Raw genomic sequence first — 20,607 nt, 5'->3', positions numbered from 1 at the left:
TCTAAAATGTTTATGGTTTCGGGATGCCTAGGTTTATTTTTGTGCACATATGGTATAAGGAAATGGTCCAGTTTCATTCTTTTCATATTAATTGACCATCTCATTGGTTTATTTATGGGCTCTCTCTTCTGCTCCACTGAATCTGTGTGTCTACTTTTGTGCCAGTAATATACTGTTATGAAAACTGTAGCCTCATGGTATAGCTTAAAAACTGGGATTGTGATACCTTCAGGTTTGTTCCTTTCCAAGACTGCTTTGGCTATTTGGGGTCTTTTGTTGTTACATATATATTTTAGAATTATTTGTTTTAGTTCTGTGAAAAATGCCGTTGCTTTTTTGATAAGGATTGAATTAAATCTGTAGATTGCTTTGGGTATATGGATATTTTAATGTTTTATAGTTTTCAGAGTATAAGACTTTCAACTCCAAGGTTCAGTTCATTCCAAGATATTTTACAATTTTTGATGCAGTTGTAAATTAGACTGATTTCTTAATTTCTCTTTCTGCTACTGCATTATTAATGTATAGAAATGCGATGGATTTCTGTATATTGATTCTGTCCCCTGCAAATTTATTGAATTTATTAATCACTTTTAGTAATTTTTTGTGAAGTCTTTCAGATTTTCTATATATATTATCATGTCATCTGCAGATAGTGATAGCTTTACTTCTTCCTTACCTATTTGATGCCTTTTATTTATTTTTCTTGTCTGATTGCTGTGGCTAGCACATCTAGTACTATGCTAAATAAACATAATGAGGGAACATATTAGTATTGTTCCTGATCTTAGGGGGAAAAACTTTCAGTTTTTCACCATTAAGTATGAGTTAGCTGTTAATTTTTTATATACAAACTTTATTATGTGGAAGAATGTTCCTTCTAAAGCCACTTTCTTGAGGATTTTTATCATGAATTGATGTGGTACTTTATCAAATGCTTCTTCTGCATCTATTGAAATGATCAAATGTTTTTTATCTTCTCTTGTTTATGTGATGTATCACTTTTATTTCCAAAGATTAAACAACTTTGCATCCTAGAAATAAATTCCAGTTGATCATGGTGGTTTTTTTTTTTATTGTATTGCTGGATTCAGTTTGCTAATATTTTGTTGAGGATTTTTTGCATCTATGCTTATCAGAGATACTGGCCTGTAGTTCTCTTTTTTGTAGTGTCTTTATCTGGTTTTGATATCAGAGTAGTGTTGGCTTTGTAGAATGAATTTGGAAGCTTTCCATCCTCTTCCAATTTCTGAAACAGTTTAAGAAGAATAGGTGTTAACTCTTCTTTACATGTTTAGCTAAATTCTGTTGTGAAACCATCTAGCCCTGGACCTTTGTATTTTGGGCGTCTTGGATTACTGATTCAATTTCATTGCTGGTAATTGGTCTGTTCAAAGCTATTAAATTTTCCCGGTTCGTTTTGGGGGGTTACATGTTTCTAAGAATTTATCCACTTCTTCTAAGTTGTCCAATTTGTTGGCATATAATTTTTCATAATATTCGCTTATAATCCTTTGTATTTCTGTGGTGTCAGCTGTTATTTCTCTTCTTTCATTTCTTATTTTGATTTTTGAATCCTCTTTCTTTCTTGCTGCATCTGGCTAACAGTTTATCAATTTTGTTCTTTACAAAGAATCAGCTTCTGGTTCCATTGGTGTTCTCTTGTTTTTTGTTTGTTTGTTTGTTTTTGTTTTCTTTTCATTTATATTTTGTTTATTTCTGCTCTAATATTTACTATTTCCTTCTTTCTACTGGATTTGGATTTTGTTTGTTCTTTTTCCAGCTCTTTAGATGTAAGGTTGGGTTGTTTATTTGAGATTTTTCTTGATTCTTGAAGTAGGCCTATATTACTATAAACTTCTCTCTTAAAACCACTGTTGCTGAATCCCAAAGATTTTAGACTATTGTGTTTTCATTTTCATTTGTCTTCATGTACTTTTTTATTTCCTTTTTGATTTCTTTGTTGACCTATTTATTGTTTAGTAGCATGTTTTTTTTGTTTGTTTGTTTTTTGGTTTTTTTTAGTAGCATGCTTTTTAACCTCCATGCCTTTGTGTTCTTCCCAGATATTTTCTTGTGGTTGATTTCTGGTTTCATAGACCTGTGGTTGAAAAAAGTACATGAGATGACTTCATTTTTTAAAATTTATTAACACTTGTTTTGTATCCTAATGTATGGTTCTGTTATACTATTTTTTAAGAGCAGTTCTCAGCTCACAAAAAAAATGAGAAGATACATATATGTCCTGCTCCCACACATGCAGAGCCACCCCTATTATCAACAGCAGTCACCAGAGTGGTACATTTGTTCCACAAATGAATCTACAGTTACACATCATAATCAACTAAAGTCCATAGTTCACCTTAGGGCTCACTTTTGAATGTTGTACATTCTACAGAATTGGAAAAATATATAATGACATATGTCCATCATTATAGTACCATATGGAATATTTTCCATGCCCTCAAAATTCTCTGTACTCTACCTATTCAACTCTCCCTCATTCCCATAGATGGCAGTCACTGACCTGTGTATTGTCTCCATAGTTTTGACATTTCCAAAATGTCATATTGTTGGAATCCTGCACTATGTAGCCTTCTTAGATTAGTTATTTTCACTGAGTAATATGATTTTTAGTTTCCTCCATCTATTTTATTCTCATGGCTTGATAGTTTATTTACTTTTGATGCTAAATAATATTCCATTGTCTGGATATGCCACAGTTTATCCATTCGCCTGTGAAAAAACATCTTGGTTGCTTCCCAGTTTTGTCATTTATGAATAAAGTCACCAAATAAACATAGATGTTTAGAGGTCTTTGTGCTAGGTTTTTGTGCAAACATGTTTTCAACTTCTTTGAGTAAATACCTTGAAGCAGAGTTGTTGGATCATATGGTAAGAGCATGTTTAGTATTGTAAGAAAACACTAAACTGTCTTCCAAAATGATTGTACAATTTTGCATTCTTATCAGTAATATATGAGAATTCTTCTTGCTCCACATCCTTACCAGTGTTCAATTTTATCAGTATCCTAGATTTGTGGCCATTATAGGTATGTAGTAATATTGTATTATTGTTTTGATTTGCATTTTCCTCACATTATATGATGTGGAGCATCTCTTCATATGCTTATTAGCTATCTATATATCTTCTTTGGTGAGATATGTGTTAGTCTTTAGTCCATTTTTTAATGAAGTTGTTTGTTTTCTTATTGTTGAATTTTAAGAGTTTTCTGTATATTTTGAATAACAGTCCATTATCAGATGTGTATTTTGCAAATATTTTCTCCTAGTCTGTGTCTTCTTTTTTTCATTTTTTTCCATTCTTCTTTTCTTTCTTCTTTCTTTCTTTCTTTCTTTCTTTCTTCTTTCTTTCTTTCTTTCTTTCTTCTTTTTCTTTCTTCTTTCTTTCTTTCTTCTTTTTCTTTCTTCTTTCTTTCTTTCTTTCTTTCTTTCTTTCTTTCTTTCTTTCTTCTTCTTTCTTTCTTTCTTTCTTTCTTTCTTTCTTTCTTTCTGAGACAGAAAGCACATGTGAGTAGGAAGAGGGGGAGAAGGAAAGAATTCTTGAGAAGATTCCCCATTGAGCATGGAGCCTAATGTGAGGCTCAATCCCACAACCCGTGAAATCATCATGACTTGAACCAAAACCAAGAATTGGGTGCTTAACCAACTGAGCCATGAAGGTGCTCCTGTGGCATCTCTTCTTATTCTCTTGACATTGTCTTTCACAAAGCAGAAGTATTTAATTAAGTCCAGCTTATAAATTATTTCTTTCATGAATCATGTCTTTGGTGTCATATGTAAAACGTCTTGCCATTACCAAGGTCATCTAAATTTCTCTTCTGTTATCTTCTAGGAGTTTTATAGTTGTGTATTTAACATTTAGGTCTATGACCATTCATTCATTCATTCATTCATCCATTCACTCATTCATTCTTAATGAACTGACAAAAGTAACTTATTTTACTTCTTTTTTTTCACCTTGAGTTTTAAGCAATGGTGCTCTATTCACAATAATCACTGTTAAATATAATTTTTAAGCTACACATCCTATTCACTTTAATTAAAACTTAATTTTCTATCATAGATATATTAAAATATCTCCATAGGAACACCTGGGTGGCTCAGCGGTTTAGTGCCTACCTTCAGCCTAGGGTGTGATCCTGGAGTCCCAGGATTGAGTCCCACGTCGGGCTCCCTGCATGGAGCCTGCTTCTCCCTCTGCCTGTGTCTCTGCCTCTCTGTGTGTGTCTCTCATTAATAAATAAATAAAATTAAAAAAAATAGAAAATCTCCAAATTACAAAATAAATATGCAATTTCATTTAGAAAGAAATTCAGTTTTCATAACTGTCAGAATAAAATGAGACTTTTTCAGATGGGATATCAAAGAAAGTGAATATAACAGCCAAATTATGATAAATCTTTATAGTATATTTCATTAATTATTCACCAAGAAATTGAGGGGCACTTGATGAATACTATTTTGATATCTTTAGTGAAAAAAATGCATGTTCTTTTTTGAAGTTACAACTTGACCTCATCAATTGTTACACAGCACAGATTTTGTTATATTTTCATCAGAGCCATAAAAATGTATGTTCCATTTTGACAAATTTGTTGAGGCATAATTAGTAAACAATAGAATGTACATGTGTATTTATGCAATATGGCCATTTTTGTCAAATGTATATAACTGTGAAAGCATCAAAACAATTAAAATAATAAATACATGTATCATCCGCACAAATTTGTCCTGTACCACTTTGAAATCTCTTCCTTCTGCTCCACTCCAGTTTCCCCACACCCAGAAAACCACTGACATTTATTTCACTATGGATTAGGTTACATTTCATAAAATTTGTTTTGTTTTTGTTTCTTCTTTCTTTCTGTAGTAAATGGAATCATAAAATCTGTTCTTGTTTCCGGTTTTTTCACTCAAATTAATACTTTTGAGAATAGTGTACATTGTGGCAATAGTTCACTTCTTTTTTAAACTCAGATATAAAGGACATATTGTGTAGGTATATAATATCTTAACTAGATATACTATGTATAATACAGTATGGTTGACTATAACCACAATGCTGTGCATTAGATCTCCAGAACTTACTCATCTTCTGACTGCAAATTTATACCCATTAACAATATTTTCCCAATTTCTTCGTTTTGTCTCTAGCTCTTCGTAACCACCATTATACTCTTCTTTTACAAGGTATGGTTTTTGAGATTCCACATATAATTGATATCATACAGTATTTGACTTTCTCTACCTGATTTATCTCACTTAGCATAGTGCCCCCAAGGTCCATGATGTTGTCACAAGTAACAGAATGTTCTTTCTTATGCTGAATAAGAAATACATATATATTATGTATACTATATACATATATTTAAACTATATATCATATATTCTTTGTCCATTCTTTGTCATCATCCAATTGATGAGTGCTTAAGTAATTTCCATATTTTGGATCATACAACTCAATAAAAAGCAAACAATCTGATTAAAAAATGGGTAGAGGAACTGGATAGACATTTCTCCAAAAAAGATACACAAAGAGCCAATAGGTACATGAAAAGATGTTCAACATCACTAATCATCAGGGAAATGTAAGTCAAAACTACAATGAGATATCACCTCATACCTGTTAGAATGACTATCATCAAAAAGACAAGAGATAACAAATGTTGACAAGGAGTAAAGAAAAGGGAACCTTTGTGCACTATTAGAATGTAAATTGATACAGCCCCTAAAGGTTCCTCAAGAAATGAAAATTTGGACTACTATGTGATCCAACAATTCCACTTCTGGGTACATATCCCAAGGAAATAAAAACATAGTATCCAGAAGATATCAGCACTACATGTTTATTGCAGTATTATTCATATAGCTTACTTTTTTTATTGGTAGTTAGTATTGTCTTAATATAAAACAAAGTAGATTTCAGAGCAAAGAATTTTATGAGGGATAAGTAAGATCTTTTTACAATGATAAAGGAACCAATTCGTCAGGAAGACATAACAATTCTAAATATTTCTATATGTAATAATGAGCTTCAAAACAAAAGTAGAAAAAACTGTAGAACTGCACAGAGAAAAAGACAAATTCATGACTAGAGATGCAGATTTTAACACCATTCTGTGAATAATGGATAGAATTAGGAGACAGAAAATCAGTAAGGATACAGAACCCTTACATAGCATTATCAACCAAATTGATATAATTGATATTCATAGAATACTCCACAAAAATGCAGAAGCAAACACATTCTTTTCAAGTTTAGATGGAATGTTTGCAAAGATAGATGATGCTCTGTGTTATATAATAAGTCTCAATAAATTTAAAAGTAGTCAAGTCATAACAAAGTGTGTTCTCTGAACATAATTTGATTTTTCATTTACCTATTATGTACAATTGAAAATCACAATTATTGCTCAATTTATAAAGTATGGGATAGTTTAAAATCTGAATAAATTATAAAATAACTAATGTAAAATCCCCAATAAATATGATTTTTAGAATATGTTTTTAAGTCACGACCTATGAATAATTTCTTGTCAACAAGAGATAGAACAAAGACTAAACAACAACAACAAAACATAGCCAGTTCTCTCCTTTCATTTACTGAATTTTATTTTATTTTATTTTTTATTTATTTTATTTTTTTAATTGGAGTTCATTTGCCAACATATATCATATCACCCAGTGCTCACACCGTCAAGTCAATTACTGAATTTTAAATATTACTGATTATTTTGGGCAGCCCGGGTGGCTCAGCGGTTGAGCGCCACCTGCAGCCCAGGGCCTGATCCTAGAGACCCGGGATAGAGTTCAACGTCAGGCTCCCTGCATGGAGCCTGCTTCTCCCTCTGCCTGTGTCTCTGCTTCTCTCTCTCTCTCTCTCTCTCTGTTTCTCATGAATAAATAAATAAATAAATAAAATCTTTTGAAAAATAAATATTACTGATTATTTTAAAGTAATCAATGTTTTTTCAAACATTCTTAGACTGCAGAGTTTGACTCTCAACATTTCTTATCACTCTGGAGTAAAAATAAGGTAGGTGATTATTCACATAATTTTATTTGAGGTTGATAATTTTTTCTTTGAATTTTAAATAACCGGGCTTTAACGTATGTTCTATAATATCGGTCCTTATATTTTTAAGCTGTACATGTTTTATTTCTTACACTTAAATATATCACCAAAGAGTATATTTTGAAGTTATGTATCTGATTCTATTAACATTGCTTTGTTGTCAAATCCAATATATATATGGAGAGCATAACTGAAGATCTTGAGTTTAAACCAGATATATTCTGAGATTAATTTTAAATTCATCATTAATATATGTTGTCTCTTGATATGTGATGCTTAGTGGAAAAAATCAGAATAGATTGACCTGAATTTGAATTTTGTTTCTGCTACTTCCCAGATATATAAATCCAAGAAAAAACATTTCATCTTTTTGCTGATCAGAATTTCAGTTATAAAGATAATGGGAATTAACAAGGAGGTGTCTAGTGCCTGTATACACTCTATTATTTCATTCTATTCTATGATTTTCTTTCTGAGTGTAAAACCTCTTTTTATCTATTGCAAATTTAATATTTTGAGCCATTTCACTGCTTAGTAGGATATGTTTTATTTGTCGCTGCTAATCCATCATGTGTCTTGATGAAACCCTCTCTCACAGTGACTGAGTAGGCACAACATTTGGAAGCTGTTGTCATATTAACAAGAGTAATGCAAACAGACGGTTGATAAATAATTGCACACTGGAATTTGTGCTCCTGAAAACTCTCTTTTGAAAGCCATTCACCATACTCTAAAGATCTTTGTACTGGACTACAGAATGATTTGGGGCCCTGTGGAGAAAGATCTAGAGGATGAGAGAGAATTTTCCACATTCTAGTTTCCCCTGAGGGTCCAGCTGAATGTGGTTGTGTTACTGACCTTAGCACATCAGTAGGGGAAAAAAAAATCACATCAAATTGTGCAAAGTCAACACAAAAGAATCATAATATAATAGTGTTGTTGTTTTACCATTATATTTGATAATAGTTTATAATGTAGATTGGTAAGCAGAGCAATAACCCCCAAAGCCTGTCGGGGTCCTAATCCCTAAAACCTGCAAATATCTTGCCTTACATGTGAGGGGAAAAAAAGCTTTGTGTATTTGATTAAGTTAGGAGCTATGAGAAGAAAGAGATTACATTGGATTATCCAGTTGTACTCGATATGATCACAGGCTTCTTAATAAGAAATAGGGAGGCAGGCAGTAGGAGTCAGAGAAGGCTTGCTGACAAAAACAGAGGCCTGAGTAGTACCATTGCAGATGGAAGGGTACTAAGAGTCAAGGAATGTGGGCAGTGTTCATGTTATCAACTGAATATTTGTATCCCCCTCAAATTTTTGTGTTGCAACTGTAATCTCCAATGTGATGGTATTTAGAGGTGAAGTTTATGGGAGATAATTAAGGTTAGGTTAGGTCATGAGAGTCAGGCCTTCATGGTGAAGTTAATGCCCTCATAAAAAGAAAATTATAAAATGAGACTTCCCCTTGCTCTTTCTCTCTCTCCTCTTCTCCCTCTCTGTCTTCCTCTTTCCCTTCCTTCTCCCCTTCTTCTTTTACTGTCTGAATACACACACCAGGAAAAGGCTATGTGAGAACATAATCAGAAAGAAGGCCTTCACCAAATCCCCCACCCCCATGCTCACACCCTAATTTCAGACTTCCCATCTCCATAACTGTAAAAAATAAATGTTTTTTTGTTTAAGCCACCAATACTATGGTAACTTGTTATAGCAGCTTGAACTGACTAAGGAATTCTAGAAGCCTTCAGACTAATACAATCCTTCTGGCGTCTTGATATTAGCCCTGTGAAGCCCATATCAGAGTCTCACCTCTACAAATATGAAATAATACACTTGCAGGCAGTGTTTTTTTTTTTTCTTTTCTTTTTTAGATTTGTTATTTGAGAAAGAGAAAGACATAGAGAGGGATAGAGAGAGCATGAGTGGGAGGGAGAGGGATAGGGAGGGAAAGTCTCAAACAGACTCCTTACTGAGCATGGAGCCCAAGGTGGAGCTTGATCCCAGAACCTATGAGATGATGACCTGAACGTAAACCAAGAATCGATGGCTAACTGACTGGAACACCAAGGCACCCTGGGTTGGGTTTTTAATTTAATTTTATTTTTTAAATCACCAACTTCCTTGTATTTTTTTGTGGCAACAGTGGGAAACTGATACAGCTCAGATAAGTGAGACACAAAGTATAACTGCAAGTGAGTTACTACTGTAACAAAATCTGAAACTTCTGTCTTTAGCTTTGTGACTGGATAGGAGCTAGAGGACTGAATAGGGTAAGGAGACCATGAAGTCCACTAGAACAGTTACTATCAGATACCAGAGACAAAGCTACCTTTTATACTGGCAGAACAATCAGGTAACAATCAGGCAGAACAATTAGGTAGGTAACAGTTAGGTAACAAACTGTTACCTGTGATAAATTGGGAAACAGAAAATGTAACTAATGAGTTCGTAAATCTGACTAAGGAGATATCCAGGCAACATACTGAAAGTGGTATCTATCTTCTTTTTTTTTTTTTTTTTCCCTCTCAGGTATGATAAGATCTTTCAAGAGAAAGATTTGCTAACACGACAGATACTCAAATTTTAAGCAGAATTAAGAGGAACAATTTTTAATCCAAGACTTGTTCTCTCCATCCCCACACTTATAGCTGTCAAAAGTTTCACAAAGCAATAAATGGCATAAGGATAAATATCAAATTAAGCTATTGTCAGTAAAACATAATCTTGAGGTAAAAAATCACAAGGGTTTCCTTTGTTTTGGGTCACATAGAATTTAAGGAATTGCTTAAGACACTTAAGGAAGTGTTTTGTAGACTTTCTTAATTAGACAAATGGGCTTTAAAGAATCTTAAGAGCATTATTCAATGACTCATTTTGCAGCCCAACACAGAGAAGACACTGCCTTAAAAAGATTTGAGAGTGTGGATTTTGTCAAATGTAATGGTTATAATTTGATACGTAAAAACAACAACAACAACAACTTAAATAAATAAATAAATAAATAAATAAAACAACCATAACAAAGAAAAACAAAAACACCCCTCAGTTTCTAAAGGAGTTGTATTAGTGGAACACCTGGGTAACTCAGCGGTTGTGTTTGCCTTCAGCTCAGGGTGTGATCTTGGAGTCCCGGGATCAAGTCCCACATGAGGCTCCCTGCAGGGATCCTGCTTCTCCCTCTGCCTGTGTCTCTGCCTCTCTCTCTCTGTGTCTCTCATGAATAAATAAATGGAATCTTAAAAAATATATATATAAGATAAAATAAAAGAATTGTATTAGCTTGAACTTAAGAGGACTCGGTTTAAACGGAAATAGATTTGTAAGTACTAGATATATTTGGCCAGGTAGCAAGACAAGAAATTTACTTAGCTACACACACCATTTTCCACAGAAAAGAAGTATACCTCAAAGAGTTTTCCTAGGAGCCACTGGGAGCAACAGATTTAGTAATGACTGGCACAAATTCAAACCAAAGTTAAAATGCTCTCTGTTGGAAGCAAGGGGGAACTGGTGATGTTTGATTGGCTGGATTTCAAATTTTCTGTAGACGTGGTAATTGTTGAATTCCTTAATTTCCTCCCTTTTTATCTTAAATGGCAATGTCTAGTGCTTTTTTTTTTTTTCTGCTTATATCTTACAATTAATTATCTGTAGGGTTTCCCTGGGGCAGTTATATTGTCTTTTTAGTGCCTCTGTACTGGAAAGTTCCACCCAAGTTATAATAACCAAGGAGCCTTATTGACATTTCAAAGTTATTGAGTTGATTAAAGTCTGAAATTGAAGCTCAAGTCTCTTAAACTAATGAAATAAGACTTTGGAAATCTTGGGAAACGGATAAGTACACATTGCATGTAGAAAAGATGTGAAACATTAGGGGACAGAAAGAGAATGTTTCCATACTTAGGAGTGTTGCTCAAATATGTCATGCTCTTGTTACATTATGCTCACACATTGACTATATGTTATTCACTACTTGGATATCTCAAGTGTGATGCAAGTCTTGGTAAGTATATACACAATGAGGCTTCCATTTGTAGGATTTCTTCCTAGAAACCAGTAGCAATATAAGTGAACTTGGCTACACCATATGGAGGAAAATAATTGCCAATCCGAGTCAAATTAACATATGGTCATGAAAAATAATATATTGTTGATGTTTTAAGCCATTATATTTTGGCTTGATTTATATTTAACAAAAGATAATTAAAACAGAAGTAAAAGAAATAATGAAATGGAAAGCCATACTTTCAGCTTTTAATGACTCAAATTTAACCTATTAATAGATAATTTAATAAATTAGTAAACAATTGACTTATTTATGGTCAGTCTCTAAAGAATGTGAAGTAGCTGTCTAGCACAACTTAATTAGAATCAGTATTAAAAAATGGCAGATATAGAGATAATCATGGCTATCTTATTGTTATTTTCTGTGGTAGACACTGCATAAAGAATTTTATTAATAATATCTCAATAAATCTTTACATCAACTCTTGGAGATGATTATTATCTAACCACATTTTATAGATGATGGAATCAAGATTTAATTTTTTACATAAATTGTTTAAGCTTAGAGCTTGCAATAGGTTGTAGAATTGGACTGTGAGCCCAAGTATATTCTAATTCTAATACTTAGATTCTTATCTGTTTCCTATTATTACTTTAGTAATCTCAGTTCTATCCCCACTGCAACTTTGTGAGACATTCTTTCCTCATCTTTTTTTCTGGTGAGAAAAGATATGGGTCTCTTGGTTCCTGACTTAATGAAAATTTTATGCTTTCCAGGGGTTGTTTTCATTAGAATGGTTAGGGGAGCTTCACACGGTCAGACATGGTGACCAAGTTTCCCCAACCTCTACTGAGTGATCTCTCGCATATGGTTCATCCTCTTTTTTTTTTTTTTTTTTTTTTTAAGATTTTATTATTTATTTATTTATTCATGAGAGACACAGACAGAGCGAGAGAGAGGCAGAGACACAGGCCAAGGGAGAAGCAGGCTCCATGCAGGGAGCCCGATGTGGGACTCGATCCCGGGACTCCAGGATCAGGCCCTGGGCTGAAGGCGGTGCTAAACCACTAGAGCCACCCAGGCTGCCCTGGTCCATCCTCTTTAATTAGAAGGAACATTACCACTTCCGTTTACAACCCTCTACTTATAAAATGAATTCTTCCAAGAAAGTTTGTAATTGCTTGACTTTTCCATTGTGAGTGGATTGATTTTAGCTATCATTCTTTCCTCTATATATCTCAGTCTTGCCAGGTCAGTTCTAGACATTGATCATGCTTTTGTTATGACAGATAAAGGAAGATAAAGGGATCTGCAGAGGAATGTGAAAATTCAAGGTGAAAGAAGAGATGTTGATATTAGTTGAATCATCAGGTTAGTCTTTTTTCCCCAAATCTTAATATCTTAATACTAGAAACCTCTGCCTTTATAGCCTGCTAGATTAATAAAATGACAAAGTAAATTAAATTTTGATTAAATTTAATATTATTCTAGTATAATAGCACAGTTGCCTCCTCCCTGCATCCCCCACCCCCAAATTCTGACTCTGGCAAATGACTTAAGTTATCCAGGAAAGTGAAAATATCCAAATGCATGCATTTTATTTTGGTGAACAAAGTTATGCCAAGGATAAGAACATATATAAGACCCTTCACATAAAACAGAAAACATTTATGATTGAGAACATTCTAACTTGTGTGTTGAAAATGCATTTAGAAAAAGTAATTAAATTTAAAAAGAAATTTAAAGTGCTGACTCCATATATGACATGATTCTTAGGAGACATACATTCATTACCTATATTACAAATAAAGAGGATTATAGTAGGTGATAGCTTAGATTAAAAAGAAATAGAAGAAGTTCTCTAAAATATTAACAGAGTTACCTGATGCATTTTTATCATATATCAGAGACTTTGTTTCAGCCTCTTTCTCATGGTATATTTTGTATTTTATTATAACTGTTCTTTTAATGAAATACAGGGTAACTGACAGAACAAGCACCATATATAAAGTTTTTTTCATTCTTGACCAACTATTAATATTATTTTTACTCTACATATGTATGTACTTTGTGGTATTTGTAAGGCTTATATTGAGAATTGTTCCCTTGTGAAAATTTGGTATTTGCTTTCCTTTCTTTAATTTTTTTTTTCATTTTAAGAATAAGTTGAACTTTACACTGGTTAAAAAATGAAAACACCTTATAAAAGCATGTGAAGAATGACTGGCTTCTCTTATAACTTGTGAAGTCCTGCTTGAACATAATCTATATAATAATGAGAAGTAAAATTTCAACATGAACTAGAAGTTTTTACTTCTAGATTGTCACCCAAATGTGTCTCCAATCCACTCGCTCTCAAATTTCTGTGTGCATTAGGTTACTAGAAAGGCTTGTTAAAATACAAATTCCTGTAGCCCTTCCCAGATTCTTCTAATTTAGGGGGTCTGGGGTGAGGTCCAGAAACTTATATTCATTTCTAACAAACTCCCAAGTGCTAATGCTGCTGGTTTGATTTTAAGTACTGTTCTTACCAACCGTTTATTATCAAAATATTGTGATTCAGCATAGGGCAAAATGGCAGAAAGTATTCCTTTTTTTTAATGTATAGAGATAAATTTGGAAATTCTTTAAAAATGAAAATATCTGAAAAAAAAGAAATGTCAAGTCATAAGCTCACTCAATGCAGAGATGTTATTCAAAATAAACATAAATGCAACACTTTATTAAAGTAAAAGTATCTTTACTATTAATATACAAATGGTGAAGAGTGACAATTTTGATATACTGTAAGCCATACTTTCAATGTCTCTCATAAATACAAAACTTCAACATTTGCAGTATAATTTTTACAGTTTAGACATATATATACAGCATTTCATAGGGACATACTATATTGAAACAATAAGAAAACTTCGTGGTAGCTAACTTAAGAATATAGAATTTGAATGGATATATACGTTAAAGAAAAGTATGTTTTTATGCATACTGAACACAGCATAGAATTCATACACCAAAAGGGAACAAAAAGGTTTTCTAATTTTATTTGTAAGAAGTTCACATATTCCTAACACAGTTTAGAGGCAAAAATGCTAAACCATGAACATTCCTTTAAGAATTGGAACAAATATGTTTTTTCTTAACAGTACCATTTTATATAATGCATATTGTTTTTGAAATAAATCCTATCTGCAAAATTGAATATTAGGTTATTAGGTTCTAAGTTAACTTTTTTCTCTGGATCTAATTGAGTCTTCTCTTTGCACCAGTATAATTGGCCTTAATTTTTATCTAAGTGGTGTTCCTAGTCCCTGGTCCACCACTTCTCACACTTACATCCTTCCAATCTATCCTAAATATAGGAATTCAGTTTGCCTTTCTTGATTCTTTCAGTTTTTTGTTTCTTTAGTCTCCCATGCCTGGTTGTGATTTGAAATGCTCCAAGCCATTGCATGGCTTATTTTTTCCCAAAGAAGGCTAAAACCAGATGCTACTTTTAGTGTATTATATGTTTTTATTTTAGATTAAAAAAAATGGCAATGTTAAATTTATATAAGCAGTTTTTATATTAATAATTATGAACGTCCATGGCCAAAAACCTGAAAATTATATTAAAAAAACTAAAGTGGTGGTACCAGCTAAGGTATTTAAGTTATTGATAAAATTTTATAGTGAATAATGAGCTATTTTTAAGAACGTTAAATGTGTTATCAAACAAATATTAAACATTATATATATTATAAAAATCTCAGAGGGGAAATAATCTGCATTCTCATATAGTGTTGTTAAAAGAATGCATCTACATAGGTAAATGCATTTTTAAAAAAGGAGATTTGGAAAGACCTGGAAGGAAAAATTGTATGTGTTCAGCGAGTACTACGTCTAGGCTCTTTTTATAAGCTTCCCGTTTACACATATCATTGTTTCATCTCAGAACATGATTAAATGCATGAGTAGAAAGCTTTCTTGAAAGATTTTCACTTCAGGACTGAAGTACTTCATTTCTGTGACCTTACATAGTTTAATTTTAGTATACCCTAATACTTCCATGTGCCATTTCAGTGTGAGAGACAATGTAATGATGCTTCAAAGGATTAACACAAAGATGCAAATCTTTCCTCTCTAAATATAAATAATGCAAACAATTCATTTAAAAAATATTTTCCCTTACTCATAAAGTTTGTTGAGTAAACATTCTGGATATGATTATGAGGAAGAACTCCATGAGCAACTGACATTGAGCACTTACATTATTCTTCATGAAAAAGAACATTGCAACTTTAATAAGTAATTGTAATATGCTATTCCAATATTTCTTAAGAAATGGAGATTATTCTTTCTATTATATCTCTTGTAGATATTTTTATCAGTGGTTAGATTATCAATAATAAAGGATGATGTATGAACCCCAAATAAATGTACAAGATAATGTAGACCCAAGTGACACTAAAATAATTTACCCTATCCTAAAATATCATGTTGTCTTTGTCTTACAAGTGGTAGAACTCAATTTTAACAATATCTAGAATGTATTTATTATCTAGAACAATAGTGTAGACAAAATGAAATATATTTTACATGTGCATTAAAGGAATTGCTTTGTTATAAATGAAATAAGTTGCACAGTATTATTTATTATATTTAGATTTTGTATTCAAAGTAAAATAATTTAAATTGAGCTTATTCACTAAATGTAAATAAGACAGTACCACTTAAGTGTCACAGATATGAACAAAATTAATCAATAAAGATTGCAGTTGATTTTTTCCTTTAATAAAGCAGAATATCATGCTAATCCAAAGGCACAAATACATCTTAATTATTTAAAATAAGAAGCATAAAATAAAAGTCTGATTATAAAGTTACAATTAATTGTTGGCACTCAAATAAATAATTTGATTAATAAAATCCTATTTATATAAACGTTTAAACCAAAGACTCAGATTCATGTAAACTTTGCTGGATCAAATCATCTTTGAAAAAATGTATAACTATTAATATTAAAAATAAGGGAAAACTAGAGAAACATTACATTAATGTTAGCATTAGCATCAAAAGAATGGCAATAAATCAATCAACAAAAATAACAAATCTATAGAAATCACAATTCTTAAGTTCTTTTGCAGATCATTGTAAAATATGTTGACACATTAATTTATGCCAGTTTTAAAAACAGAATGTGTCAAAATGCTGATATTACTGTTCCTTCCTATATGTTGTTGAATATAGATTGTCATTGCCTAATTGCACATTACCTATCAAGAAATATCAATATTTTTAGTTACTTTTTTCTTCTTTGTTTAAATTAGCATAGGGTTCTGATTATTTAACCCACTTATATTCAGTCAAATCTTTTGACATTTTATATTAATATTTAAGAGCACTCTCAGACAGTAAAAATAACATTTATACAGTTATATGGCATGTTTGGAATAAGAATGAAAATAAGAACAGATTATTTCAGTTTTACTCATATTTTACAATTTACTACAGGCATCTCTTGTTTGGAAACTTTTAAAAATAGAGCAAGTTGGAGCATTCCATTGAAACATTATTATTATTATTATTATTATTATTATTATTATTTTTCATCACAGTATTGCCTTGCTCCTGCATGGCATAGATTTCAAGGACAAGAGATAAGGACCACTCAGACAATTGAAACAGTGCACTTGAAACGGTTTGTCTACAATTAGTTTCAAATTATCTGCTAACCTCAGATCATTACTCCACATTAGTGGCAAGAAATTTAACAGCATATATATGTATATGTATATATATATAATATATATATATATAAAAGAAATATTTAAGTAAATTGCTTTACATGGAAAGTCCAAAGAAATGAGAGAGACAAACTTTCAAACTGAGGAAACACAAAAATATTTGTTCTTTATTATGATTTCTCTGCTCTTGAAATATAGCACAAATATAATAATAGTAAACATGCTAAACTGGTTTCTCAGTTTTTCTAATTCTTTCACCATTATCAGTTTAAAACCAGCCCTATCCAGGAAAAGTTAGCATTCATGGCTATTGCTTCATGGACATTTTACTAAGCCTGTTTACTTTGCACAAATAAATTCAAGTACTTTGACTAGTTACAGCACATTGGTACAAAAGGGGGAAAAAAACGTCAAATAAAGCAAAGAGGTGATCAAACCAACATAAATAGATAGCAACAGTCAAGTCTATCAAAAGACCAGGTGGATAATTTCTACTCAAATTCCTAGGGAGGCACAGCATTTCTTCAGAATATGTCAGAAAAAAATATCAAGGGGGATATTCCTGCACTATAATCCTGTGAATTATGAAAATGATGCTGGAGTTTAGTCCACAAACATGCAGACGGACACATTCTGTCCTGCTAATAACTAAAGTTCTGTGAAATTAGTTGTCTCTCCTTGTCTGACAGTTTCAAGCACTTTGTAGAGAAAAGTGCTCATGAGTAGCATTAATATTGCATTTGATGTATTCATCAAGTTATCTCTACAGAGAGACATGCGAAGCAGGTTGCTCTGCACTGTTAAAACTCTTTTTCACTGTTCTGTTGGTATGCACTTCCCAACCAGCCAATATTTGAGCTATAATACCACCTGAAACACTAAAGATTATGAATGTAATGGGGCCTAAAGAAACCTTTGGCTCTCTAGGATAACAAATAATCTAAAACCTGCTCCCAACTGGTATGTATATTTATAAACATAAATACATTTATTTTACCTCACATATGAATGAAAATCACATTTCAGTCTTTTACCTCTGGGAGCTTGCATAGCTTGGAAGTTAATAAGTGTTTTATTCTGGTTTAGGCCCTATCAAGTAACATTAGAAAGTTTGTGTTGAACAGCCAAGGAATCTCTTCAACCAAAGTTATTTATCAAAATTTTAAAATGACTTCTAGCTACAATATCAAGAAGAAAAACAGAGTGGCAATTCAATTGTTTATCACTGACATTTTTATGGCATGTGTAAATGTTGATTTCTTCTTAATTTAACCACTAAGGATCTTAATTTCCAGTAGCCAATTACATTTAATGATTGACCTATAACATTGGGAAAATGAATTTTTAAACAATGATTATCTAAAACAATGGTCCAAAAGCATATCCGAGGATACGAGTTGAAGTATTTCAACACTAAGGACTTATTTTTTGATAAAATTATTTAAAAAGTAAAAGATAATCACATATTTATAAATATATCAAGACAACATTGATATTGTTACCATTTCAATTTACTTTATTTGAAGCTGAGGGCAGAAATCATATTTTCACTTGCAATACATTTATTATTTTGTGTAATCCATTGTGAGTGATTATGGCATATATAAAGAGAGATTTACGGAATCTTTCTAATCTAATTTTACACACAACTAATATTCGTTCAAATGGGTAACAATTTTGATCTGGCACTTTAGTCTACCAAAAATGAACATTGAAATAGCACTGTAATTATAACTTAAAAAGAATTTTCCAGTTTCTCTCAACTTATCTGCTAAAGATACTGGCTCCTTCAAGCCCATGTTCCCTGAAATTCTCCTGATAAAAAGTGTAACCTTTATTAACTGTTTTCATCTTAAACTGAAATCTACTTTAATCATCTATTTGCCCAAGATAGAATGAAAAACATGCAGGGCTTTCTTACACATTTAGCTCACAAAGTTTTTCTTTCCTTTTGTTTTTTCTTAAACCCCTGTTGGTTGGAGAGGTCATTGAATGAAATATATGTTTCTTAAGAAACAGAGCACTTTAGATGTATAATAAATTGCAGTACTTCAATCACAGAATCAAATTGATACCCAAGAGTTGATGCCAGTCAGGTCTCTCTACTGAAATTCATAACAAAATGAACAACAACAATAACAACAACAACAAAAGGTAATGGACCATGGGTAGGAATATTTGATCATATGTATATGTGTACAAGCTATTCCAAGCTAGAAGTTTCCCAAGAAATTAAGGTCAATGGAATAGTTTTGGTCATAGGGTCACTGCAATCCAAATGCTCTTTGTAGCATTGCCCAAGCCTCTGTGATCTTGGTGTTATGCTTTGCTGTCGTCTTCTTTTGATTGGATGATGTCATTAGAAACCTTAATTTCTATAGTTTCTTGATTTAAGACTTCTTTTCCATTTTCTTCTTTTAAAGGCAATTTTCTGGAAGGAAATATAAAAGTAATGAAGTTCATTTTCTAAGGTAATTAATGTGGTATTCTTTAATGCTTACATTATTGCTTTATAGAAGGCAATGCCCGCACTTATTAGAATGAAAAAAAATCAGATTTGTTAAAATTGATAGAAAAATAATTAAATAATTAGCTAATATTGTCCATTGTAAATGTGTGATATAGCACAGAACAATTAATGAGACATTTGAGGTATTTGTAGATTTACATGCACCAAATCGTTCACTATAGGGTGGCTTAGAATTGATAAACAGTCATTAGTATGAAAAATGTAATTGTTTGGAATTTAAACAAGCCAGTATTTTTATATATCAAATAGGTGAGTTACTAGTACATACATTTTTTCAAATAAAAACAGTTTAAAAATAAAACAAAAACTGTTAAAAGTTGCTGCCATATTCTATTACAGAATTCAAAAGCTGGGTGAATTAGCTATATTCTTTGGAACTTAATGGAAGTAAATGCATTTAAGGACTTTCTCACTTTTCTACATTTACTATATATGTTTTCTTTAGTCTCTTGACACTATTATTTTTTGTTGTTATTTTGGTATTATTTATGAGCATGTTTTTTTAAAGGAGAAAGAATCTCTCTTTTTTTTTATGATTTTATTTATTCATGAGAGAGACACACACACAGAGGCAGAGACACAGGCAGAGGGAGAAGTACGCTCCATACAGGGACCCTAATGCGGGACTCGATCCCAGGACTCCAGGATCACACCCTGGGCTGAAGGCAGGCGCCAAACCGCTGAACAACCCAGGGATCCCCTATGAACACACTTTTTGAAAGTTGTTTTCAATTATAACTAAGAAAAACAAGCTCCCTTCTTCTTCTTCTTCTTCTTCTTCTTCTTCTTCTTCTTCTTCTTCTTCCTTCTTCTTCTTCTTCTTTCTTCCTTTCTTCTTCTTTCTTCTTCTTCTTCTTCTTCTTCTTCTTCCTTCTTCTTCTTCTTCTTCTTCTTCTTCTTCTTCTTCTTCTTCTTCTTCTTCTTCTTCTTCTTCTTCTTCTTCTTCTTCTTCTTCTTCTTCTTCTTCTTCTTCTTCTTCTTCTTCTTCTTTTTTCTTCTTCTTCTCCTTCTCCTCCTTCTTCTTTTTTAGATTTTATTTATTTTTTTAAGAAAGCAAGAAAGAGAGCACGAGTAGAGGAAGGGGGAGCATGAGGGGCAGAAGGAAAGAGAAGCAGACGCCCTGCTACATGGGGGGCCCAAAGCTGGGCTCAATCCCAGGACCCTAAAATCATGGCCCAAGCCAAAGACAGATGCTTATTCGACTGACCCACCTAGGCACCCCTTTATTTCTAAATATTATGATAGCTTCA

At 32.3% G+C, this 20,607-nt stretch overlaps 1 protein-coding gene across 1 annotated transcript in view; it reads right to left on the bottom strand.

Moving 5' to 3' along the window:
* Nucleotides 1–13,793: 13,793 nt before the first annotated feature.
* Nucleotides 13,794–20,607, bottom strand: part of NCAM2 (neural cell adhesion molecule 2) — a 515,517-nt gene continuing 508,703 nt past the window's right edge. The window contains exon 18 of the mRNA XM_038581267.1: nucleotides 13,794–19,258. Coding sequence (XP_038437195.1) covers nucleotides 19,147–19,258 — 112 coding nt within the window. The 3' untranslated portion in view covers nucleotides 13,794–19,146. The remainder of the gene's footprint in view (nucleotides 19,259–20,607) is intronic.

The sequence above is a fragment of the Canis lupus genome, chromosome 31 (genome assembly GCF_011100685.1).
Source record: "Canis lupus familiaris isolate Mischka breed German Shepherd chromosome 31, alternate assembly UU_Cfam_GSD_1.0, whole genome shotgun sequence".
Taxonomy (NCBI): domain Eukaryota; kingdom Metazoa; phylum Chordata; class Mammalia; order Carnivora; family Canidae; genus Canis; species Canis lupus.
The sequence above is the reverse complement of the archived record's forward strand: the minus strand, read 5'-3'. Positions and strand labels throughout refer to the sequence as shown.